The sequence below is a fragment of the Eulemur rufifrons genome, chromosome 2 (assembly GCF_041146395.1).
Source record: "Eulemur rufifrons isolate Redbay chromosome 2, OSU_ERuf_1, whole genome shotgun sequence".
Lineage (NCBI taxonomy): Eukaryota > Metazoa > Chordata > Mammalia > Primates > Lemuridae > Eulemur > Eulemur rufifrons.
The window spans coordinates 93,291,564-93,317,963 of record NC_090984.1 but is presented as its reverse complement, the minus strand read 5'-3'; the positions used below and the strand labels follow the sequence as shown (position 1 = coordinate 93,317,963).

The window sequence follows — 26,400 nt, the reverse complement described above, 5'->3', positions numbered from 1 at the left end:
CACACCAAAGAAAGGCAACGTTATTTAGGCAGCCGGCTACTCCCCCTGAGCCTCCGCCCAGTCCCCTGGGCCCGACGCCCACAGCTCAGACGGTGCCCGGCTCCGGGAGCCCCAGCTCCCTCCACGTGTCCTGTCTTCCCAGCAGCCTCCTCTGCTGCCTCAAGAGGAAAAGCTCCTGACAACTCGCGGTCTGCGGACTACGACTCCCAAAAGGCGCCGCGCCGCCTCTCTCCCCGCCCCCCCTACCCAGGACACGCAGGCGCTCTGGGCTCCGTCAACAAGCCGGGCAGGCGTCGACTGGATACAGTGCTTTATGGGATTTGTAGTTTTACTGGCTCTAGCTGGGCCGTCACTCAGAGGGACAAAAACTACAAGTCTCGGCTGCCCCAGCGTGACGAGCCCGGTCACGTGGCAAGGGGCCGACCGGGCGTGCGTGCCGCCGTTGATCCGGTGCTGCAGTGAGGAGGTGGTTCTTACCCGTGTTGTGTGTGTGTGTGTGTGTGTGTGTGAGTGAGAGAGCGAGTGAGTGAGTGAGTGAGTGTGTGTGTGGGGGGACTCGGCTTGTTGTTGTCGGTGACTTCCCCCTCCCCTCCACCCCCTCCCCTCCCCGCCGCCGCTGCAGTGGCCGCTCCCTGGGCTGTAGGAAATGAGCGATAACGATGACATCGAGGTGGAGAGCGACGTGAGTCCCGGGGTTTCTTCCTTCCCTTGCGGGTTGTCAGGCGGGGACAGCGGTCGGGGCTCTCAGCGGGGCGACGGCGGGAGGGGGCCGGGCCGCCGCCGCCTCCTTCCCCTTCTCTCCGGGGCCGGGACCGCCTCCGTCGCGCTCCTGGCTCGCTCCCCTCCGGGCTCCTGGCTGGAGCGGCCTCCTGGGACTGGAGGTGGGGAGGAGACACGCGGCCTTTGGGACCCCCACCTTCTCCCGTGGATGAGGGTGCTGCAGCCTTCCACTCCCACCCTACCCTGCTCAGGATCCAAGGCACAAGCATGAGGGGCGCCAGGGATCCCATTGTCCGGATCCTGGGGAAGGGGACGGTGCTCAGGACCTGCCCCTTTGGTCCGGGACCCCCTCTTCCCGTGACTCGCGGATGCTGGCGGGTGAGGGAGGGCGGACAGGGATTGGGAGTGCCTGGATGCCCGAGCTGGGTCCGAGTGGAGGAGTCAGTGCCAAGGACCCCTTTGGCCCGTGTCGGATCCCGGAAGGAGGGGCGGCGCTCGGTACCCCCCTACCCCGCTACCGGATCCTGCTGAGGGTGGGAGGGTGGGGGCAAAGGGTGGAGACGGAGAAAGGGAGGGGGGTGCCGGGCTGACTCCCCACCCGCCGCTTCCTCTGCCGCCGGCATTTTCTTATTATTGAATGTTAAGTGTAAAAATAACTTTTATATTTTCTATTTTTTTTTTCTCTCTTATTCCAGGAAGAGCAACCGAGGTTTCAATCTGCGGTACGTCTCCTACTCTCCATTTCATTTTCATTTCCGTTCAGTTCTAGTCCTTTTTGGGGTCAGACAGAAAAAGAGATTGTTCTATTACCTTTAATATTGTAGTATACTCTCCCGTTAACCGCTAAAGTGAGGTGGGGCCGGTTCTGGGGCAGGGGGTTTTGCAAATCCCATAATTTTAGATTCTCAGGTGGTAAATTCCAGTGACTATAGGTGAGTGATAGGAGCTCTATCAAAGAACTGAATTGTTCTGTAGTTTTCAGATGGTGGAATCCAGTTGCCACTATGTAAGTGGGAAATGAGAAATACACCATTCTGAAGTAAATGGTAGTATTATTTCAGGGCAAAGTGGTCAAAAGATTTACTTAGGAACAAGTTGGTTTTAAACCATATCTGCATGGTACTGTGAGGCTGAAGCCACATGCAGTAATCACCTTTAACAAAATGTCATGTGACTGCTGCAGACCCATGGAATCTAGCAGGGCATGGTATTTTAATGCAAAAGTTGGAAATGTAGGAGAGCCAAAGGTTGAATTATAAAAGTGTCACATACAGGTTATTCTGATCTGTCTCTATATTTGAGTTCAAAGACGGGTATAAAGAAAATTTTAAAAATTGTTGAAGGAAACTGGCATTGCAGAGATAGCTTTGCTGAAAGGTGATGGGTGAGACCATATAATGTTATCCCAATAATTGCTTAGGGTTTTGATATTAATATTCTCTGTAGATGGTTCTGTGGCTTTAGATATGTACTAATCTCATTTCTTTGGAGTCTGAGATAGTAATGTGGGTGTTTCATGATTGGAGAAAAAACAGAGTAGACACAGAATAAATCAGAATCAGAGGGGAAGAGAAATAAGTTTATCACAGTGTCTGATATTTGACAGTTGGGAACAGTAAGAAGTGTATAGAATGGAGGTCAAAAATTCAAATGCCCATGTGGGCCAAGCCGTGAGACAGTTAAGAATAAAATAGAGGCTGGGCACAGTGGCTCATGCCTGTAATCCTAACACTTTGGGAGGCCGAGGCAGGAGGGTCAGCTGAGGCCAGGAGTTCAAGACCAGCCTAGGCAACACAGTGAGACCCTGTCTCTACAAAAAAATAGAAAAATTAGCCTGGCGTGGTGGTGCACACCTGTAGTCCCAGCCACTGGGGAGGCTGAGGCAGGAGGATCACTTGAGCCCAGGAGTTTGAGGTTGTAGTGTGTACTCTAGCCAGGGCAACAGAGTGAGATCCTGTGGAGTGCGGGGAGGGATAAAATAGAGAAAAGAGGTGAGAACTTGGGTACTGGAGAGCATGTGCCTCTTCTAAAAGGGCAGCTACTCCAGTGGGTTGTTATGTGAGAGTGAGGGCTCACTGTTGCCAGATCTTCCTAATTTTTAAGAAAGATGAGAAATCCAAATATTATGTTATTTTTCTGATTTTTAAAATGATATGTGGAACAGTTGTTTGGTGGCTTGTTTGAGTTTGCCGGATGTGACTTTGACCTCTGGTATAAGAATTTAATAGCCACAGGATAAAGGCAAGCCCTCTCAGTTGTAAGTTGTACCTGCTCTTCATTAGAGCAAGCAAAGATGGTGTAGGTTGTCCAAGCAAATTGGCATTAAGAAAAATTTTTTTTACTGAGAGCTGCTATTTCCATAAAATCTGAGGATGCTGTTGTTCCAGGGCTCTTAAAATTTGTTCCTGCATAATAGACATTAAAAGTAATTTGATTTATTTCTCTTTGAAGTATTGTCACATACTTATATGTAGATTTGAAAGTTGAATTCCTTTTTCTCAGTTACAATTATCCTTCATGTTTGGGGCTCAGTCTGTTTAAAACATTTTCTTTTCTTCCAAGTCTCCAGTTGTAAAATCTGCGTCAGGGTTTGATCAGGGTTGGAGGGTAAGGACTGGTTAGGCTTCCTTTGCAGAATCATCCTTTGAATTGAAATTATCTTGGCTTTCCAGTGAGAAAAAAGTTTTCTTCCTGAAATTTTGGCTCACAGTTCTTGAAAGCTTTCTGCTTTTCAAAGTGTTCATCCACATGGGTGTTGATGTAAATTTGTTTATTAAATTATTAAAATGTTTCTCCTCTCAGAATGCTAATCTCATTGTTTTGTCTAGATGTTTCTGGTTTGCTGTTAAGGTGCCTAGGATTTTTCCCTTTGATTTTGGGGGTTAGCAAGGGAAGTAGATTTAACCCTTTGTTTTTAATTTGACCCATCTACTTGTTGAAACTTTTAAATATTATCTGGTATAAGATAATCACAACAGCATGGAAAGAAAAAGCAGATGTGTTACAGACAAATTTTATACTATATCAAACTATTATTGTGAATGTGTAGGGTAAAAAGGATTCCATTTTTTTCCCTTCATGAATGCATCTGCTTACTTCCTGAGATTTGGTATAGATAAATGCATTTTTAAAAATTTTAGGAGGAAGCTATTCCTAAGTTTTGCCTTAGAAAAAAGTTAAGAAAAAGGTGTGGACTGTGAACAACCAAATATTTAGGACTAGAGAAGAACTTTATTATTTGGAAAAGGTTCTGCGTGTCCTGATGTAAAAGGAGACATCCATTCTTGTTTTATAATGTCACTACAATAGCTAGGCCTTGCTACATGAGAAATGTGGGCTACTGAACAAGAACAGAGTTAGGAAGTGAGGCTAACTGTAACAGAAAGTGAAACTAATTTGACGAATATTTTTTCTGTTGCTTCAGTACAAACGGAAAACAGCTTCTCCAGTGACCAGTAAGCTTTTCTAAAGGAAGTAACCCCAAACAATATCTTATTACTAAATACAATACATTGCAGAATCCCACAGATATGATCTTATTTTTATTATTTTTTGGAAGGAAATGGTTGCATTTTAAAGATTAATTTCTGGGACAGGTATATTTTATGCAAAGGACTCCTTTTGCTTTACTTTTGTTTGGGAAATTTCTTTGTGAAAGAGTGAAGGTGTACAAGAAGTGTAGGGTTAATGTGTTGGTCAGGAAACACAAGTCCTTTCCCAGTTATTGTCCTTCATGGCACCTGAACATGTTGTAGTTACAGTATACCTGCTAGTGGGTTAAAAAAAGATGTGTGCAATTCCACTTCTGGACCTTTCTAGTATAAAATGTTTCTAACTTCTCAGAGCTGTTTGCTTCTTTAGGAATTGCAGTGTATTCAGAAGAGAATGAGCTTGGTCGCCTCTGAGATTGGAATTCACTCAGGAAACTGTTTTACCTGGAATCGGTTGCATGGCACAAGTGCTGCACGATCAATGCATGTCCTCTCTGCTTAGAGTGTTGACAGAGATAACAGAAATGCCAGGTTAAGTTCCTAAATATGCTTGTCTATTAGTAAAAGATGTTCTTATGTTTAAAAGAGTCTTTTTTTGAGTAATGATGAAATGGTTCATCAAGGAATCCAATTTGCTTTTCAATTAAAATTTCCTGACAAAAGCGTCCTTCCTCTTAAATGGCTGTAGTATGATGCCATGTCTGGATAATAGTGTTCTCAAGTTCTTTTAGGCGCCAAATGACAGGAAAAGTTTTGAAAACAGATGTATACATTAGATAACGTTGGAAATGTATACCGGTCAATTGGCTACAAGCAGGAAAGATACTGGGAAATTGAAATTAGTATCTTTCTGTTAGGGACCTTAGCGAGTTTATCTCATCCTAGCTGCCCATTCTTTCATGTTGTAATTTTCATGTTGATTAAAATGAATATTTTAAGTTACGTAGAAATTCAGCTTTATTCTATCTGGTTCTTATCTATCAGAATTAATAGGTCTTTTCTCATGAGAATTATGGGCCTGTGTATTCCGTGTTCTTAGTGTTAATACGAATAGCTTGATAGCGTAAGTAACACTATTTTCCTCTAAACTGCAAGTTTTAAATTTCGTAAGGGCAGTAAATATTTGGTGGGCAACTCTAATTCCCTGTATGCTAAGAACTTTCTGTACTGGAATTGAGAAGATTCCCCTTGAAGATAGGGTTAGATGTCAGTTAGAGTGTAAGAAGTGGCATTGTTCTGGAGAAGCTTGTGCATCCTTGAATGATGAAACATTTATTTCCCCATGATATTTTCCTAAAGCTTGGAGGAAATAAGGTTGCTGAGTGATGTAATGCTTGAATGAAGACGTATTCTCTGTGCAGTAAGTTCAAAGGAAATAATTTCAAGAGATTTCCCTCAAGTTTTGAACAGACCTCCTTAGCTTGAATGACCTCCTGCCAGTTTAGCAACTTCTTGGCTAACAAAATAATGTTTGCCTTCAACATTTAATAACATTTAAGATACACGTGCTTGGTGAGTGTCAAAGATGGATAAATTGTAGGTGAAGATTTTTATTCTGGCTGCCAGTGTGGAAAGTTTGGTAGAAATAAAACTGAGAGGCTGAGTAAAAACCTTGGCAGAGATGTCAAAGCTGGAAGTGATTTAGTGGGGTAGTTGCTGTTCAGCATCTGTGGGCCACTGCACAGCCCCTTAGTATTTCTGTTAGGCTCGGATGCCCTAAAGGAAGGGTTTTCTGGCAGAAACCCAGATGTACAAATCCAGTGTACTTGAAGAGTGGGCAGCGTCCAGCCACTGCTCCTATAGGATATGTAGGGGAGATATTTGGGGGCCTGCTGTACAGCCCAGGAATACCTCTGTTGTCTCCTAGAACAGAGCCTAATTAATTCCACAAGGGTGTTTTCAGTACCATCCGTTTTCATTATCAAACATCATTCTCAGTACAGGGGAGAGAAAGCTGGCTCATCTGAGTTGACTTTTATTTGTTTAGGACACAGTTGTGGCTTTTTTTTTTTAAAGCCAGTTTCGACTTTGTGAGAGGATCTTAGATGCCTTACACTGGGAGTCTTCACCCAGTTCTTTTTCGTCTCTGAAATCTTGGCCCTTTCAAAAAAGGTTGCCAGCAAGTGAAGACAGTTAACAAGGCAGTGGTGAGCCTGCCAACTGGCCCTCCATGAAGGGGGCAAAGTTATTGGGCTGGATGGATCTGCGGTTTGGAAATGTTTCCCAAAGAGAATTCTTAGCCTTGTGTAAAGATTTTTCAGTTTTTCATGTGATCTTTCAAAATACTCGTGATATAGATACTTAATTCAGAGTTTCCTGGAATTTGGCATGTTAGTTCTGTATGTTTTTAACTTGCTCTTTTAAATGAGGCTTAGGGAAGAGAAAAATAACATCCTTGCCATTGTCTCTGAGAGCTTTAAAATTGACTCTGGTAGCAGCTCAGGGATGGACATGGCAGTGGGGATTGGTCTAAGATTCCACTCTTCTACTAGTTAAATTGGGCCTGGAACCACTACAGAAATTCCATCCACTACTTTGAGAACAACAGTCCCCGGCCCAGGCTTTCTACCAGGCAGTGGACTGCTGCCTTTCCTTGTTGAGCCAACTTCTCAAACTTGGCTGGCTCCCCAGATGAGAAGCCAAGATTTCAGCTGATGGTCCAAAGCCAAGTTCACTTACAATCCTCTAACCAAAAGACTTGTCCATTTGAGTCCTTTCAGGGCTCAGTGAATGGGAAGGGGGTAGTGCATTATGGGGATGATTCTGGGGTCAGATTATACTTAGCTCCACCCCTCTAGTGCAGGCCCACATGAAACCAAGTCCAACTTGATTCCAGCCATTTGAGATTTGTAAGGCTCTCCCAGAAAGAAAACAGACAATTAGAATTTTATTTGTATCAACAGGAGGAATTGTGGGTAACTCTGGTGTCACTGCTTCTGTGCACAGCTCTTAAGCTGGGAGGAGGGCCAGGAATCAGGGTGATTTAGTAGACAAGAGTATCTTGGGCTGCTGCTGGAGACCAAAGCTGGGTGATTAATTTGCATGTAAATAACCCATCTTAGGTATTATATACCAAAGACAGGAGAGACAGATACCTGCCAAATGCTGTCCCTTGGCCTTGTAAGCTCCTTAGGTATAGTCTCTGCCCAACTTACCCTTGTATTGATGACTAGAGGAAACAGTAAGTTAGAAAAGGACTAGGTACCTAAATATGTTTAATTCTATCAAGCTGTTTTATCTGTCAGAAGGCATCTACAATTTTCTTGCTGTAATAGAGGAGACAGAGACAGAGTACCTACCTCTAGCCTCAGTTTCCCCATAATATTCCATATATTACTGTGGTTCAGTAAACATTCATTTTACAGTGAATTCAGACTTAACAAGATGAGGACAGCTTTAGAAGTGCTCCAAGCTTCTGCCCCCAAAAAGAGTGATATGGTATAGAGAACCATGATTGTGATGGGAACCACATGTCCAACTCAACAGAGTTGTAGGTGAGGTATTGTGCTGGAGAGACCAGGAAGTAACTGAAATGACCACAGGAGCTCTCAGCCTCTTCCTACATAATGACTCAGACTTTTAGGATTAGATGATATGAGAATTTCAAATCCTTTCATTCCCACAACTCTTTTTTGTTTGTTTGTTTTGTTTTTGAGACGGGGTCTGGCTCTGTCACCCAGGCTGGAGTGCAGTAGCGTGGTCATAGTTCACTGCAGCCTCTAACTCCTGGGCTCAAATGATCCTTCCACTTCAACCTCTGAAGTAGCTGGGATTACAGACTCACACACTACCATACCTGGCTATTTTTTTTTTTTTTAAGAGATGGGGTCTCACTGTGTTGCCCAGTCTGGTCTCAAACTCCTGGTCTCAGGGGATCCTCCTGCCTAGGCCTCCCAAAGTGGTGTGATTACAGGCATGAGCCACTGCGTCCAGCAACTCTTGTCTTTATACTAGATTTTTGTCTGTACATCTTGTCTAGTACAAGGATTCATTTGAGGCTGCATTATTCTTATGCTAAAGCAAGTTATTTACTCTTGTTGCTTCATTTTTTAAATTCCTGGCACTCTGGGTAGATTAAAGGTACCTGAACTTTGTATATGCAGACTTGCTCTTTAGGTTAGCTCAGTGCAACCTGTGTATTCAAGGTAAATTCTCAAAGTATATTTTCCAGAGGTGGATGAAGTTCTTGCTTTGGGTTATTGTGTACCATTTGGAGAGGGGGTGTCCCTTTAGTGGGGACCTGCTAAAGCACTCTTGTGATCTCCAGTGCTGTCTCCTGTGTCTGAAGCCAGTGCATTTTGTCATTCCTAATTTGTTGTTGGCAGACTTTGTCCACTTCCAGTTGATTGTTCTTTGTGATTCCAAGCAGGACAGGTTAAAGACTTTAATTTGGGATATTAGATACTGCCACATTAGCCTGACCTGCCACAGGTGCCTGAGGGAATTTATTCTGAGTATGTGGGTGTCAGGTCTGCCCTCTAAGAACTGCCTTTCTGGCACAGTCTGTGTGAAGGGAAGCCCTTGGCAGGATAGCACCTTGGATCTACTTTAAAAAACAGGAACTCAGAATGCAGTTGGCATCTCTATCAGCTCTGTCATAATGATCTCAGATTCATGCTTCTGGGTTTTCTAAAGGTTTTAGTTTCTATTGTATGATTTGATGAGGTCTTAAACTAGTGCCGTGTAGCGGGCTGGAGACCAGGCCAGCGATTCCAGAGACTCACGGTGATGGGTTTCACGTGGAATGAAGCACTGGACCAGTGATTTAACTCCTTTTCTGGGCAACCCAACCTGGGGAATCTCTTACAGTGGAGGTGATCACATCTTAAGAAGGGGCCCACTGGAGCTTTCTGTAGTCACCTCCTAACCACAGACAGTTGGCTCTTCTGTCACATAAGTAAGTTGGGACCACTAATGTTGTAGGAGAGTCACACTTTGTCCCCATGAATAACTTTTATTTTACTTATGCATGAGCTGGATGCATCGAGCTACTTTGGATGTTCCTGTCGCAAGCCTTGCTCACCCCTTTCTCCCCCTTTAGCAGAGCCTAATTCTGGAGACTCCTAACTGCCCACCTCGACAAATCCTTCCCAGTCCACTCGCCAGGGACAGCGCTGACAGCATATACTTCCAGGCTGTACCTCACCCACCAAGGACCAAGCAAAAGGAGTGGCATTCCTAATGTGCTCTTTCTCCCATTCTTCTAGGCTGACAAACGGGCTCATCATAATGCACTGGAACGAAAACGTAGGGACCACATTAAAGACAGCTTTCACAGTTTGCGGGACTCAGTCCCATCACTCCAAGGAGAGAAGGTGAGTTTATTGAGAAAACCGAGCAGCTGACCACTACCAGCTTGGAACTTGTGGGGCTTAGCAGAGCACTCACTTCTTTGGAAAGAAATGTAGTCAGGGATATTCAGGTCGCATGGTTCCCTTATTTTTTGGTTCTGTGTAGGATCATCACATACCTTACCTGCTCTAATTTATCCTTAGCAAAATATGTCAGATTTAATGGAGCTGTTTGTAAGATATTAGTAGGAGTCATCTTTCAAAATTAGTATTATTTGTAATAAATTCAAGAAATTATTATAACTAGTATAGAGAGTGGCCCATAGTTTGGGACAACACCAAAGATTCCTGAGATCAGTGATACCCTAGACCTCCATGAGAATTTCCTTTGGTTCAAAGTTATTATTTATTGTAAATGAACACTTCAGGAATATCTGTAAAACAGGCTGGGCACCATTGATTTTCCAGCTCCCATGACTGTTATTTCCAAGGTTTGTAAAGAGCATTTTAAGCTTAGGACAAAAGATTTGAGTAAAAGGACATGTTCATATGAAATAAAAGAAAAAAAATAACCACTCTTCCTCTCCTCTGTCCCCTACCCCCCAACTGGTGGCTTTCCAGAAGCTGGTGTTTTCCCTGGAGGGGTAGGCACCAGCTGTTTCTGCATTTGAAAAACAAAATTAAAAGCCTTGAGTAAAAGTCTATGGGTTAGGGTCATTCCTTGGAATTTGGAGAAAACATCTGCACAGCTAGTTCCATTCTTGACACAAAGTGTAGTTATCTGTTCTCTGTAGCAATTCAGTGTTATAACTGGCAAATTGGGAGGAGAATTTGTGTTTTTATTTCAGTAATCCAATGTTTAAACAAGCAGCTATTCAGTCTGTCCTTAGGTGTGCTCTGAATGGCTCTACTGATTTAGCTCTATAGTGGGGGTGTCCTGGGTTTGTTTGGTTTATCCAAGATCAAATTTAGAACTACTATGATTTCATTTTGTTTATATTGTCACTCTGGTAAGTCATATGCTTTATACTTTATCTAAGGTGTGGCTTTCCGTGTGGCAGAAACATGAGGAAGGTCTGGCTTTTATGAAAAACACAAAAACAGGCCGTGTGAATACCTGTTATTGCAAAACCAGAATTTGCCGTGAGTTTAGCCTGCTTAATGTGGACTTGGCTTAATGACCTTGAACCAAAGTACTTACCTGGAATAACAACCTTCCTGGGTACAACACTGCCTTAACTACCACAGAAATCTCTATGACTAGGGAGAGAGACTGACCTTTTCAAAGTACACACGTGCAAAAAATTATCTCTTGTGCGTGTCTGACCTATTGACAGTTGGTCCTGATTGCTTTACCATGGTATCAATTAAAGTTGCTTTGGTGAACTTAGGTGGATAAGAGTTGCCTTCTCCTAAGTCTCACATCTAACCAGGAGTGGCACTAAGGCAGCATTTCTCAAGGGGTGGGTTGTGGACGACCCACATCAGAATTACTACCGAATCAGTCTTTCTGCAGGCAGCCTGGGAATCTATATTTATAACAATCAGTCAGATGATTTTTAGGCATTCTTAAGTTTGAGAATACTGGGAAGATGTGGGTCATAGGATCATGACTGTACCTTTTCCTTATCCAGCCTATTTTACATTGCCATCACGTTCTTCCTTAAGTCTTAATCACATTATCCTAAATCCTGTTGTGTCCTTTCTTTCTTCAAAAAAGTTGAAGATTTGAATTTGGTAGTCTTACAGGTGGAATAGTTTGTCATTTGTTGCCTCACTTGTACCATTCAACAGATACTTACTGAGTGTCTACTACATGCCGCCACTGTTCTAGATACTGGTGATACAGCAGTGAACAAAGCAGACATAACAGAAGCTCTTACTCTGATGAGGAAATGATAGAAAATGAAGTAATAATTAAAGATATATATAATATGTCAGATAAGTGCTATGGAGAAAAACCGGGAAGGAAGAGCTGCAGTTTTAATTAGGACAGACAAAGTGTCACTGGCAAGGTGACATTGTAGCAAAGATTTGAAGAAAGTGAAGGAAAGAACCATGCATCTGTCTGGGAATGAGCATCCCAGGCAGAGGGAAGGCAAGGCTAATAGCACCGAGGCAGAAACCTAGGAGCATGCCTGGGCCAGTCAGGAGAAACAAAGTGGCCAGAGTGGCTCAAGGGGAATGAGTGAAGGCATGGTGTCAGGAGATGTGGCAGAGAAGCAGCGGGGCTAGGGGAGAGGAGTGGTCTAGGGGAGCCAATCAACAAGGCCCCAGTTTGAGAATTTACTAGGTGCCATTCTGATTTCAGAATCCTCCTGTCCTGTGTTATAACCCAAATATGTCACACTGGGAGTGAATGAAGGAAATGACTGTTAGTTCTAGTTGAACCTAACCCCTTCCCATATAAAGAGCGTGATCTTCATTATTCTCTTTGTCCACCAATACTGCTTCACAGGTGCAGTGAGTCTAACAAAAGACTTTGATCTCTTAGACTTCTGAGTTCTCACTAAATGTTATTTTTTAAAATGTGGTATTTGGCCAGGCTTTGTGGTTCACGCCTGTAATCCTAGCACTTTGAAAGGCCGAGGTGGGAAGGTGGCTTGAGGCCAGGATTTCAGGACCAGCCTGGGCAACATGAAGAGACCCTGTCTCTACAAAAAATAGAAAAATTAGCCGAGTGTGATGGTGCATGCCTGTAGTCCCAGCTACTTGGGAGGCTGGGACAGGAGGATCACTTGAGCCCAGGAGTTTGAGGTTGCAGTGAGCTATGATCATGCTACTGTACTCTAGCCCTGGCAACACAGCAAGACACCATTTCAAAAAAGACAAAAATAGTATTTGAACCAGAGGAAATTGGCCCATTCTTGATTTGGATTGCAGTAACTAAGGTTATAACATTATGTAAATAATCATAAAATGATTATTTAACCATGTAAGTTTTGGGGAACTTAGATTCTTGAAGGGAAAGCCTTTGATGTGAATCTATATTCCAGTCTCCTTTGATTTGAGCATCTTTATGTTACAGGTGACTTAGCATTTGGATTGTCTGTCAAACGTGCCTTGTGTTTTTAAAGAAACAATATTGATTGAATTGGATCCTACTTAAGAATAGGGGATATTTGAAGGGGAAAATAGCTTTAAATGTGAGACCCAAACTCCATTTATCCTTTGTTTCCTGTATTTCTGCTATAAAATAAACATTATAAAGAATGGTTATCTTTTGCTTAAGTAAAAAAAAAAACTGGAAATAACTAACATCTGTATTGCAATGTAGAGTTAAATTCCCACAGCAGTTCTGTGAGGGATCATACTATTATTGGACAATTACTACTGCTGCTGCTCTTGCCAGCATTACTATCAGATCCAAGAAAACAGGCTCAAGATCATGATTCCACTCTGTAGCAGGACAGGGACTAGAACTTGGAACTGACAATTGTTAAGTTCCATCTTTCTCCCACACCATAGCAGTGGACAATTTAAGGATGTTTTAAATAAATCTTGCCTAAATACTTACATTTTGTCATTATCTTGGGAGTTTCTCCTGGGTAGAGCTGTTAATCTCGGCAGTATGTCAGACCAGGGCTACTCTCTTATGAGGTGGCAAATGGAAGTAACACTGAAGTGCAGGGTTGAGGATCATTTAAAGTCTGTGAATTCTGGGTTCACATAGAGTCTTTTTTCTTCCTTGTAGTTTCTCAACTGGACATGGAGCTCACTGGGAAGGATAGGATGGAATTAAAACCATCAGCCAGTCAACTGGAGTAATGGAATGAGGGCAAAATCAACTGTGGCTCCATTTTTTTTTTTTATTGGGTGATGTTAACTTTTCTCAAACAGAAATTATTTTTTGTTTTAAGTGTCCTTGGTTGAGTACTAGGAAGTGTTACTCAGTGGTTTACTGACACTGAGCTCACTATGTTTATGTTGGAGGCAAGACCTGGTGGCCAGCCCATCAGTTTGCCTTTACATGGGGGTATAATTGTCCTCTAGCCCATAAGTTAGTCCTGCTACCTGAGGCAGAATGATTATATCCAGTCACACTGCCTCCTTACCATGGTTGACTTTAGCAATAGAGGTTATTTTCACCATTGCCATTTGTAGCTCTACAGTGGTATATAGTAATTTCTCGTTTTTTAAGTCTTTCCCTGAATGCCTGTTTATCACACTTACTGTTCTCTCAGGCAGTTGTGCTCTGGATTTCTCCCTTCTGGATAGAGCTGTGTTGAGGAAAGAATATAACTTCAAGTGAAAAGAAAGAAAAACCAGAATTTCTTACAGTCAGCATTAAATTCAGAATTTTTTGACTTTGGTGTGAGAATACTGCCTCTGTCAGTTCCTGTTGCACACTGTGGCACATAGGATGTTCTCGATACATAGTTGTGGGGAGAGAGAGCCAGAGGAAACAGGAGAAAACAGCCACAGTTAACACTGTGTGCTCACCCTTGTGATTGAGACCCTTGTGAGCACCGTAATAGATGCTGTCTACGCTTAAGGGTCTTGCCCTCCTTGGGAAAGAAGATTACACCCAACAGTTAATAATAAGATAACATGCTAAGCATCGACTAAGAGGTTTAAAACACTGAGTTAATCACAGTTTCATTTCCATTAAAGTCTGGTTTTCGTAACAGGTAGATTTGAAACCAAACAGTTCACTTATGGCAGGGAATGTGATGATTCTGAAGGCCAAATGCTCTCACACCACTTACACGTGTACACTCTCTCACTCTCTCTCATATATAAATATATATGCACACATACTTACATATTATACTTAATATATGTGGTTTTACACATGTTTGTGTTGTTATTTGATGACTGTCTGCCAGCGCGATACCATAACAAGTACCATGAAGGCAGAGAAAATGTCTCTTTTTGGTCATATTTCTTCCCTCAGTACCTGGCACATAGTAGGGAGCACAGTTAGTATTTATTAACTGAGGGAAGGAAGTCCCTGTCTACCCTGCTTACATTATTCTGGGAGATGGTTTATTCTTGTGGATGCTTTTTAAGGCAGGCAGGTCATTCGGCAATATTGTGTCCACATCATATCTGGGGCTGCTGGAGGGATTGTCTTTTAAATGAAATGTAAACCACAGCCCTATCCATTTCACCTCATTATTCATTAAGGTTATTAATTGGCCAGACTCCAACTTGGGCAATTATCTTCTTAAATTTTCTACATCTTAAATTGTTGCCCATAGTTGCCCAAGTCTCCCTTAAGCTCCAGGCACAGCAACTGTAAATGTATTTATTTAATTCCTTGTAAGCTATTTAAACACTGCCTAAAACCTCTGAGAGCTTTTCATTGCCCATTTAGGAAGGACTGACATGCCCTGTTCACTAGATAAGGTACCCAACTTGCCCACCTGTTCCTCCCATACATTAACGCTCCAGTCAGCGAGAGGGGTGTACACCCTCCTCTGTTTGCCCAGGAGTGTCATTCTCAGCTTGTCTGTGTTCTTTCCTTTCCTCAAGGCCCAACTCCAGCCTCACAGCCCAGGTGACGTCTGGGTTTCATGTTGAAGAGACCAGCTCACCAGGGGCTCCTTAGGGGTCTGTGCTCTGTGTCCTATCTGAGCGCCCCGCTTCTGTTCCCCACCTCCCCACTATGAGGCTGCATCAAATACTAAGGGCAGGCTGCCCTTAGAATCCTGTGGTATCTGTCTTCACCCTTGAACCCTAGTGGTCCTTCATGGGGTCTCTCCTGTATCTTCCTTATTTCTGTGATTATCTTCTCATCTAGCTAAAGGGTGTACTCCTTGAGGGCAGGAACCGTGTTAATCCTTCTGGGATTCTTTGCAGTGCAGAATGGAGGTCTCGCTCCCATGAAGAGTCCTAGAAAGCTAGGAGACTCCCACCTAAAACTTTTTGTGTCTTGAGATTTGGAAGGTTGGGGATTGATTACTAGGCCTTCCTTTTAGTATTTCTTTTTCTTTTCATCCTCCAGCAAAATTATAAAAACTTTAGAAAAATGAGAAGAAGAAAAAAACCTGAGTCCTCCCCTTCCTCTAACACAACTACAACCTTCCCTTTATTCTAAAATTCTATGACAAGTGCTGTCTAAGAGAAATTTAATGTGAGTCATAAATACATTTTAAAAAACACTTTAAAATATAATTTAAACACAATTAAATTTTCTAGTTAGACACAATAAAAAAAGTAAACAATGGTGAAATTAATTTTAATATATTTTATTTAACCTAATATTCAAAAATAAATATGACTTCAACATGTAATATATTATAAATTATTGAGATATTTTAATTATTTTTCTCACACTGTCTTAAAAATCAGATGTGTGTTTTACACTACAGCACATCTCAGAGTAGTCAGATTTCAAGTGTTTATTAGCCACATGTGATGAGGGACTATTAGATTGGATAGCGCAATAGCCCTACCCCACACCCATTTTAATATGACTGAAATTGAGCGCCATCTTCAAGTAGATGTCAAGAAAAACTTGCCTCCCCTTTTTTTCACCCCTAAAACTTGCTGTTAATGTTAAATCCATGGTTTTATTGATGGAGTCTAAGAAGCAAGGAAATACGGTATTATTTGGTGTATTCCTTTCTGCTTTCTATGGGTAAAATGCTATATAGCTTGCTGCTTTTTGCATAATATGCTTTTTTCCCAGGTGATACAATGTTCAAACTTAATGATTAGGCTAAGTCATTAAGCTAGGTTTCTGTCAGTTTGGGTTGTGACCAGTTTTAAAATTTTATAAATAATGTAGTGATGAACATCTTGGTGTTTGTGGCCATTTCCATAGAATAGATTACAAGAAGTTGAATTTCTGGGTGGAGGAGTATGAGCGTCTGGTTTTTTGCTCTGTGTTGCCAAAGTGCTTTCCAGGAGTATTGTTTATGTCCTCTTTCTTTCATTTCTTACTTTTTTCCAAGCAAATTCTAAAGATCAGTCATTTGTAGTGTTTGAGAATACCAATTTCATCATCACTGGAATTGTTTTTTGAAAGAGATGACTAGTTTAGTAGACAAAAATTAGCAATTACTTTTGTATTTTGTTTATTACGTGTGAGAGTAAATGCTTTTCCACATGTTTATTTACTTGCTCTGTTTCCTCTTTGGGGAACTGTGTGCTCCTGTCCTTCGTGGCCAAAGTTTGGTGGGGAAGTGCCACGCCTTCATTTCAAGCTACAAAAGGCATGAGGAAAAAGAATGTAAGGTTTGAAAAATGGTTTTTGTTGACCCTTAAGCAAATGTCTGACTCTTGGCTTTAATTAAGCCCCTTGCAGGGCATGATAGCTCTGCCTTTTCCTCGTAATCAACAAAATGGTCCTGTGGCGAGTGGAGGGCCTAGAAGCAGGAAGTCTTCAAGGGGCCCCAGGGCTGTGCTGACTCTGACCACACAACCTTCTAGCCCCCCTTGTTGGCATAGATGGGGCTCCATTTTTGGATGAACTAGTTCAATGCAGACCCAAATTTATTGTGCAAATTCTTAATTTGTCTAATTCAGAAGACAGCTTATTCAAAATGAGTATTGGCTTTGCCCTGGCCCTCCCTTTACTTTCATGTGTGTAAAAGCTTGTGCAGATTTCACAAAATAAATGGTTTTATTTTCTCTAAAATAACTAGTGCAAAATAAAGCAGATGTCAGTTGGTGAATCAGGCAGTAACTCTTTTTTTCCTCCAGATACGGTATTTTGGTTCTTGAAAACATTGCAGCTGTAACATCAGCCCAGTAGGATCTGTTTTTGACAGTGAAGAGGAAAAGTCATGAATACAGCTAAGATCATTGTTTCTCAAGTCAGCATTAGGACCCTAGGAAAGGACAATGGTGTTCCTCCTGTTGACAATCTAGTATTACTGTTCTCTTCCTCATCTGTCCCCACCCACTTTCTAAAACAACTTGGATTCTTTTTTTTTTTTTTTTTTGAGACTGAGTCTCATTATGTTGCCCAGGCTAGTCTTGAATGCCTGCTCAAGCAATCTTCCCCCCTCAGCCTCCCTAGTAGCTGGGATTACAGGTGCATGTTACTGTGCCTGGTGATGCAACATTGACTTTTATACAAATCCAAGTTACTGTAATCAGATTTACAACTCCAGAAGTGTTTAGAACTCTCACCTTACATATGAAAATTTTTGAGAGCCACTGTCTTAAATGAGATTTATCAACCTTGGACTTCATACTAAGCATCATTGTAGACTACTTCAGGAGTCATTTGGGACCTTAAAAGGTTCTAATTAGAATCAAACTCTTTTGGGGTTGAAGTCTTTTGTGAGATATGTGGTCCATTCTTGCTGTGACATGTAGGGTGGGTGGACTGTGTTCTAAGGCAGAGATCTGTGAAAGTGGGTGCCTCTTGGGGATGGGTTGACCTTCCCCTCTGTCTCCTTGCTGCCACAGGAAGGGATGCAAACAGGCCACAGCAGGAACCTGCTGGACCCGCTGCCACACCCTGGGACTTCTCCATTGTCCATTTTGCATTTACCCTTCTTCTGGACTGCCAAGAAGTGTGGAAGCCAGCAGCACTGTGGGAAGCTGACATAGCCCCAGGGCCAAGTTCAGTCAGTGCTCTCAAGCTAGCTTGCATCTTCAGGCTTTTCCTTTCAGTTTGTTTCTGTTAGAAGCCTGTTTGGTTCTCACCTGTCTTTAAAAGACAAAGAAAAGCAATCTTCAGCTCATTCTTGCAGCTGTTACCTGTGGGGAGACAATTTACCCCATTAGTAAACTCATTCCTCCAAGGAAACTACCTTCACTAGGGCCTTCCATTGACACCCTTAAAGGCAAATCAGGAGATTCTTTCATAGTCCTTTTCCTCTTCAAACTTTCCTTTCCATGACAACACTATCCCTACAATTCTATTGATCTTTTTAATTAGTTCTATAGCCTGTGTGTTCCCAAAATACAGGTGTCCTGGGTTCAAATCATGACTCTACTTCCTACTAGTTACATACCACTGGGTAAGTTACAGTTCCGTACTTTAGTTTCCTCATTTATAAAATAGTGGAAAAAATTATCAGAAGGTTATATGAGGATGCCTGGCACTTAGTACGTACTCAGTAAGTGTTAGCTGCTGTCATTATTATCATTGTCATTGGCATCATTGGTATTGCTTTGGAGTAAGACCTGGCAAGGCTGTCCAGCGTCCTTTCTTGTGGCTCCCAGAGGTGAACAAGAGGTCTGAGGAGTCACTGTGCATTTACTCACGCAAGAGTACTCACGTAGGAGGCCCAACTACCTTTTTGGTCCCATCAGCCACAGTCAGTCCTATCTCAGGGTTGCATCCAGACCATTCAAGAGAGCCATTTTGGCTCAGAAAGGCAGACTCAGAATTAGCACCTTCTAATTGTAAATGCCATCAGGAAAAAGAATTATTCAGGTCCTTACTGAGTACCCAGAGGCAACACTTGATCTGTGGACATGTTGAGTTACCAAGTTCTGTCTGGTCAGTCACACTCACGTGAGGATTGTCAGTTGACTCAGCTGACTGAGAGCATTTTCAGGGAACAGAAACTGAAAGCCCGGGGCTGTTCATAGTCCATGCCATAAATCCCAGGGTTTCTTGCTGGCTTTATGTTTGCTGGTCACATATTATAAACTCATAAAGGCAAGGAAGGGCCTACCCTACCCACACCTTACTGCTGTGGTTGATCACATGATCTTGTGTGGTTTGGAAAGATGGGAGGAGGGGATTTTAGATAAGTCTAGCATTTTTAGCTTCAACCTTTTGCGTTTTCTTCCCTGGACTATGTGCACATGGAAATTTGGGGGAATTCTATATTTTGTACTTTAAATTTTTTCTTGTTGGATTTTAATTCTTGTTGAGTACCCTGGGAAGGGCAAAATAAAGTTAATGCTAAAGTACTCTTTTGGACTAATGATGTGTCAGGGACTCCCCCAGTGACCTGAGGCACTTCTGCTTTCAGCAGAGGTTGGAGGAAGGTCTGTGTTGAGCATTCTGGAGGCCTCATGCTGGGTTTAAGCTCACCCAGCCTTCTTTGGGAACCTCTTGTTCCCAAAGTACTCTATATTCTGAGCATCCATGAATTTTATCTTCATCCAAAAATTACCCTGAAGTGGAAACTGCTATCACTTGCAGGATCTTTTTCCCTCCTCTGGCTTGTTTTGCTGTGTTTACTGCTCACTTTTTACTTCTTGATCTTAATTTCATGGTTTCACATATAAATATTTGAAGGAAAAACTGGTAACACAAAGGCTGCTACTCAGTCTGATCATTCATTAAAAGTTATTACTGACTATTTGCAAATCCTCTCTGGTTTCAGAGGTTTTGCTTTTTTCCCCTTGTCCCAGATGCATACAAGTTGTTTAAACTGGAGCTAATGTTGCCTTCTGGGAACTGTTGCTTGAAAAAATAGTTTTAAAATAGGCGAATTTAAAGAGAGCCTGGGGTATAAATGTGCATAGCAGTTACACCAGTGATGGAAAGGGCAGAACTTGGAGGGCTGGGTGGGCTTTTCGAGAACTTCTTGTCAGATAAGGAGCAGGCATGGAGAGAAATGTTGTATCTGCAGTCGCAGAACCTATAGTGACAAGAGCGCAGAGCATACCTCTGTCTCCTGAATTCCCAGATTCTTCCTTGCCACTCTACTTCCTTTCGTACAATACTAATCATTTTTAATTCCATCTCTAGGATCTGGAGAAGCAGGCTATTTTAATTAGACCCCTTCTCATTATGTGCCCTTTTTTCCTATTTTATCACCTAATAATTAGACCCTAATAAGGCCTTTTTGCAGAAATGGGAAACAGCATCTGAAGTATCCATTGCTAGGTACTCTTAATTCCTCCTGCATAAACTGACTTAACTAAAGAAATACATCTGGCTTTTCTCTACCCCATGCCCTTGCCTGTGCTATTCTCCCTTCTCAGATTAACCTTTTCCCTTAAACTCTACCGTGGTCCAATGCAGGGTTCACTGTTTCAGGTAGGAGTGTGTGTGTGCATGTGCAATGCCAAGGCCAGTGCCTGGCACATGGTAGGTAATTGCCCTCGCCAGAAGCCATCTTTCCCGGCCTTTCTAATCTGCACTAGTCGGATTACACTTGTCAGTACTGCCCTGTGATTCGTCTGTATATAGATATATTTATCTTCTCAGCTAGATAGTAAGCAAGCTTCTGGGCAAAGAAGCCATGACTAATACATTTTGTTTCCCCAGTGTCTGCCCAGTACCTTGGGTGTAATTTGTACCAGATAAAAATGGTTGATTGTATATGAAGGATTTCCTCTTGAGGAAATTGCCTTAAGGTGCTTTAAGAGGAAAGCCTGGAAATTCTAGTACTTGCAAGAACTGGTGAATAGACTCGGGCCTTATGAAAGCTCTCTGATACCCAGCCAACCTGGGTCTGTAAATTGAGATTGTTAGGATTTAATATGAGTAGATGTGGTTTGCTAGCCTGAGTGTGGATGTTTTCTTTGCCTCCCCCCACCCACCCCCCCACCCCCTTTGTGTTCTGGTTGTTTAGGACCCATGGGGCTTATAAATACAGAATTGTTGAGTACTCCCTACCCTGAGTGAGAAGCTTTCCTGCTGCTCAGGAGCCTCTGTGGTATGAATGCCAGATTTTAGCTACTAGACTACCTTGCCTTAGGCTTCTCTTGGCTTTTTACCACCTACCAATTTGGCTGGCCGGTCATAAGTAATTCTGGCCATGTTTGCAGGCTGGAGGGAATCTCCCAGTCAAGTTCGACTTAAGGAGCACGGTAACCTGACATACATTTACTGACTTACTGTCTTGTTCCTCAGACAGGGCAGTGCCCAGGCTACCCACAGCCATTGTAGAGGTGTGGTTGCTTCCTGAAATGGCCCAATCTCATGCCCTTCCTGTGTTGACATCAAGCACTGACAGCTTTCACGAAAGTTTCTTTAGCCAGGAAGGCTGAAATAGTGACACAGCAGCATCGTTCAGTGGGAAACAGTTAAGAAAAGGTTGAGAGTTTGGCTGAAATCTAGGACCTTGATGAAAAACATTGTACCCACTCCCATCCCATGCCAGCTCCAACTGAGATCTTGCTTTTATCTTTCTGGACCACCTGCCCGGAGCCAGGCCCTAGCAGAGTGAGTGGCCTAAGCTTTCATTTAAGTAGTATTTTAATGTTTTCAGACATAGCCAAGCTAAAGACTTTAAAGCAAACCTAAAGAACCAAAGGGGATGGGAGAAGTATAGTTCAGGAGTCAGACGGACCTGAGTTTAAATCCAGGCTGTGCTACTATCTAGCTGCTGATTTTGAATAAACCAGTACACTTCTCTGAGCCTTGGGTTCCTGGTGGAGCCACCTCTGAGACCGTGCTTGTGAGGTAAGCTCTGTAAAGCACTTGGTGTCTTGTGTAGTACAGAGAAGCCTTAAATAGCCGTTACTCTATATTTCTTCAGCCTTCCCACTTCACCCCCCTGTTTCCAGCCACCCATGCCGATAAGCAAGGTTCCCTCACTCCCTGGATTTGGTCTTTATTTTGTCCCCTGTGCTTTTTCTCATATTGCAACAGGCATCCCGGGCCCAAATCCTAGACAAAGCCACAGAGTATATCCAATATATGCGAAGGAAAAACCACACACACCAGCAAGATATTGACGACCTCAAGCGGCAGAATGCTCTTCTGGAGCAGCAAGGTGAGCACCTGAGCCTGTGGGGCGGTCAGCCCTGCTGTGCTCCAGCCAGGTCAGGGCTTTCGCACCTGGGCCTGCAGAGTCAGAGCCAGTCTTGGAGCATGCGCTCAGAAGCAGCCTTGGCCCTGCTTCCTGGGACCTGAGTATTTAAGTGTTAGAGCCGTCCTGAGGAAGGACCTGAGAGCCACAGTGAAGAGCCAGTGGAGGCTAGGGAGTTAGACATCTGGAGACTTGAATCTTTTCTGACCTGATCTCTCCCCTCTTGGGGCTCAGGTACTCTGCCTGCAGTAGGGATCACACCTGGCATCAGGTGTCTGAAAGAGCTTTGAGGTCCTTGGAGTGGAATGTGCTATGTAAGTACCAGAGACTCCAGGTGTTCAGGGACAGTGAGCCCTCCCCATTGTCAATGGTAGTCCAATCAGGGCAGCCTATGGGCCAAGCCCATGCTGTTCTCAAATGCTCACACCCACCTTTTCCTACAACCACAGGGGAAAGCGAGAGCTGATCAAGTTCTTTGTTCCTGGGGAATTCACTTCTCTTCCTCCCTCATGGAAGATGCAAGTAAAAGGAAATGCAAGTAACCACCTGGGTTAGAAAACCTCAAATAAAATAAACTAAAATAAAATAAATGGGTTGACTTTCCAGGCTCCAGCTGAGCTGAACCAAGGGATGGGCAGTGGGTGGCATCAGCGGGTTGGTTACCGGGCTAAGCAGCCTGCATGTAGGGGCTACCTGTCAAAAGGCCCAGGTATTTTGTGTGTATACTTGCTTCCAAGTGTCCAGCTTGTCATTCCAAGTGGGATCGTGTACAAATGAGAGCTAAGCCAAAACTTTCCTTTGGCTGATACATCTTATGTCATCCTTTCCTGCTTTCGTGTGGCCTTCACACCCTGTGGAGCCTGACGTTGTTGGGCCAGCTTCTCCTCTGTCATTGCACTGCTGCATCCCACAGGGAGCACGTGCTCCGGTCTCTACACTGGGCTTCCATGGCAGGACGATGACATCACAAGCCTTCTCTTCAGCATTGGGTGGGATTGCAGAGTGACTGGCCGTGTCTGCTGGGTCCCCAGGTCCAGCTGGGAGAGGAGGGAGGGAAGTGAAGTGTGTGGGTGGAACAGCCACCAGAAGGAATTACTTCTGAGCCACCCTGCACCTTGGGGCCAGCAAGCAAGCTTTTAGGAAGAACAGGCTGGACCCTGAGTCTCAGTCTGGACCCAGTCTCCAGAAGGTGGTAACACGCTCCCTTGGTTGCCTTTTAGTCCGTGCACTGGAGAAGGCGAGGTCAAGTGCCCAACTGCAGACCAACTACCCCTCCTCAGACAACAGCCTCTATACCAACGCCAAGGGCAGCACCATCTCTGCCTTCGATGGGGGCTCGGACTCCAGCTCGGAGTCAGAGCCTGAAGAGCCCCAAAGCAGGAAGAAACTCCGGATGGAGGCCAGCTAAGCTACTCGGGGCAGGCCAGCAATAAAAACTGTCTCCATCGTCTCATCCTCCTTTCAGTTCATCGTTAGAACCCTCAGAACCATTTAAGAGACTCTTTATTTTTCTCTTTCTCCCTTTTTTTTTAATTTTTATTTTTACGTAGAAGCTCTTGGACAACAGCTCTTGTTCTCCTTCCCCATTTCCACTATTTTTTTTTTTTTTTTTTAATGTATTCCCTTCAGGGATTCCCTGTCCCCACCAGGAATTTTTAAACCAAAACACCCCAACTTGGCAGCTTTTTCTGTGGAGGACAGACGGCCGGCCGGACCTCTGAGCACATAGTGTCCTGCCCACCCCACCAGCTCCTCCAGCCTTGCCGGGCACGTGCCTGGAGGACGCCTGCCCCGCCCAGGCCTCTCCTCCCGGTCCACCCTCACCTCTGTTTGATAGACTTTGTGAATCTGTGAACTGCTCTACTTTGAGAAGACAACCGGATTGGAGTAATCAGAATTACCCCTCCTCCTCTTTTAAGGATTTTTTTTTTTCTTTTTCTAAAAAGCTATTTATCGCTCCTATTGAAAGACCAGATCCTTAAAGAAGTTTGTGGTATGTAAGGAAAGTGGGGACAGATTTGCAGCGCAGAGTCTTTGGCATGTTTCACTCCTGCTTCTCTCAGCCAGCTGTTTAAGCCTGCGGTGCCAGCCTTGCGGAGGGCCGCGTGACTCTCTAGGGGTATGTATGGGAGACGGCAGCAGTGAAGCGGCAGCCTCCAGGGAGTGGTTATTTGGGGGTGGGACAGGGAGGGAGTATTGGGTGGGGTAGAGGTTTTGTATTGAGGGCCAGTGATGATGTTTTGATATTTATTTCCTGCTACTGAAATTTGAATCTGAGTGAATTGTCCCTATTTCTGATGACGTCGATATTGCAAAGCGACAGATTCATAAAGTAATGATCAGATCTTCCTTTCTTTCCGTGTATATTTCTAAGAAATAGAGCCAACTGATTTTGTATGTAAATACCAAGAGCAATTTACCTGGTACTAAACCCGCACGCCAGTGCGGACCCTTCCCTGCCCTCACCCCACTTCCTTTCCTGCTGTCCCAGAACCTGTCTCCATGGTGTGATCCAGCCCTGGTTCTGGCTGTGGTCAACAGATCCCAGTGAAGGGTTTTGTGTGTTTAGGCCTCATTTCTTTGTCGTTTTCCTACTCCGTTCCTGGCATTTGCTGATTTCTAGTGTATACTCTGTAGTCTCAGTCTGTGTTTGATTCCATTCCATGGAAATAAAAAGTATGTTGTACATACTGCCGAAAAATTGTCTTGCAAGTTAAGGCTTCCCCCTTTACTATAAGACTATAAATAAAAACTTATTTTATCCTTCTTGGTGGTGGTGTCTTCTTGCCCTTGCAAAGGCCAAGATGGCTCACAGGGAAGAGCCCTCTGGAAGCTGCTGGGCCTAAGCGGAAGCCCGAGAGAGGAGCAGATGTGGCTTATCTGGGCTTACAGAACCAAGGGCTGTTTCCCCTTTGTTCTGAGGGCTCAGCTCAGCCCGAGAGCGTGGACAAACAGGTGCTGTTGTCTGTGTTCTGCAGCAACATTTCTAGATCCAGTTCCTGCTAAACAAATACCCTTGGGAGAATTCATAACCCAGAGCTGTGGTTTGGATTCTCCTGGTAATGAATGCCCAGTTGAGAGGTGGCTGTTGTCTAGGACCTTTCAGTTTCTAGAAAGTTCCAGCATGTTAGGAGGCAGCAGAGCTGCCATGGGCTGGAAGTCAAGAAGGCTACAACAGCATCAGGTTGGCTCTACTCAGGCTGGACCCAACACCAGCCTGAACTTGTTTGACCTTGGAAGGAAAAGGAATTATGGCCAGAACACAGCTTAGCTTTGGCTTTCCTGTCTGGGTGACAGGAAATACAACTGTTCCTAGACCATGGGAGGAAGTGAAGTCAAATCAGTTCTTTGATTTGTCACTATCTTTAGAATGGTAGAGAGTGCTGGGGCTCCTATCAATTGAATGTCAAATCCATAGTATCTCTTTTTGGTTATGGGCGTTGGCAGATGGGTCGTGTTTATACAAGAGGCAATCTGAAACATGATCAAGCCCCCAAAGCCATGATTTCATTAAGGACAACAATGATGCTGGGAGAGCAAGATGCCATTGTTAAAGCTACTCCTTTTCAAGGCAGAGGAAAGAGACTGGAATAAGGAAAAAGATGGGAATAGGAAGTGATTGCATAAGCCCTCAAGGTTAGCATGCTTTCCTCCTCTTATTCATTGTCCTTAACTATATCTCTCTGTGTATCTGGGTTTAAGTGTAAACTCGTACACCATATGGTTGGTTTACTCAGGATTGGCGTTAGCGCTGAGCTGCAGGCGAAGCTGTGTCGATGCGGAGATGGAAGGCGTGTGTGGCTGGGCACTCAGCAGTGGGGAGCAAACAGGACGGGGCAGTTGAGCCAGCATGGGGATAGGCGGTGTCCCTGAGAGCGAGTCCCTGGCTCCAGCATGTTGGCTGACTGAGGGGTCGAGTTTAGGCTTCTCTAGATTTCAGTAAACCATTTGGAAGACCAGGGGCACAATTGCCTGCTGGTTCACTGGGAAAATCCGAACCACCTGATGGCCGAGCAGACTAGCAAATGGTGAGGGAAGGGCGGAGCCACTGGGAGCAGCTGCCTGGATGGAAAAAAAGGCATGAGAGCTTGGGCTGGAGGCTGCTCAGCTGAAGGTGACAAATCAAAGTTACAGCCAAGTCCCTTCTGGTGCGTGTGTCTAGGAAACGAGCGTAAGTATCCCCCACAGGACACCAAAGTCTGACCATTGTACTCTCTTACAATGTAATCTCTGGTTTGTTTTTGACCTTGCTCTCTGAACAGTCTCCTGTGC

At 43.8% G+C, this 26,400-nt stretch overlaps 1 protein-coding gene across 12 annotated transcripts; it reads left to right on the top strand.

Moving 5' to 3' along the window:
- Nucleotides 1–278: 278 nt before the first annotated feature.
- Nucleotides 279–24,897, top strand: MAX (MYC associated factor X). Of its 12 annotated transcripts, none has more exons than XM_069487688.1 (6): nucleotides 455–682; nucleotides 1,416–1,442; nucleotides 9,419–9,526; nucleotides 21,969–22,092; nucleotides 22,578–22,662; nucleotides 23,349–24,894. In XM_069487688.1, exons 4-6 carry the CDS (start codon nucleotides 22,072–22,074, stop codon nucleotides 23,534–23,536), a joined length of 294 nt encoding a protein of 97 aa, XP_069343789.1. In that variant the 5' UTR covers nucleotides 455–682; nucleotides 1,416–1,442; nucleotides 9,419–9,526; nucleotides 21,969–22,071; the 3' UTR covers nucleotides 23,537–24,894. The 12 variants fall into 12 exon arrangements, with proteins under 12 accessions (XP_069343725.1, XP_069343789.1, XP_069343796.1 ...); XM_069487704.1 differs by lacking the exon at nucleotides 455–682 and adding an exon at nucleotides 703–881; XM_069487695.1 differs by lacking the exon at nucleotides 1,416–1,442.
- The last annotated feature ends 1,503 nt before the right edge of the window (nucleotides 24,898–26,400 follow it).

Bases quoted from the DNA above. Each gene is read 5' to 3' on its own strand.
- MAX (XM_069487624.1), top strand. From the start codon at position 314: ATGGGATTTGTAGTTTTACTGGCTCTAGCTGGGCCGTCACTCAGAGGG. The intron at 467-9,418 runs GTGGTTCTTACC...CCATTCTTCTAG, and splicing joins TCCGGTGCTGCAGTGAGGAG to GCTGACAAACGGGCTCATCA. The intron at 9,527-21,968 runs GTGAGTTTATTG...ATATTGCAACAG, and splicing joins CATCACTCCAAGGAGAGAAG to GCATCCCGGGCCCAAATCCT.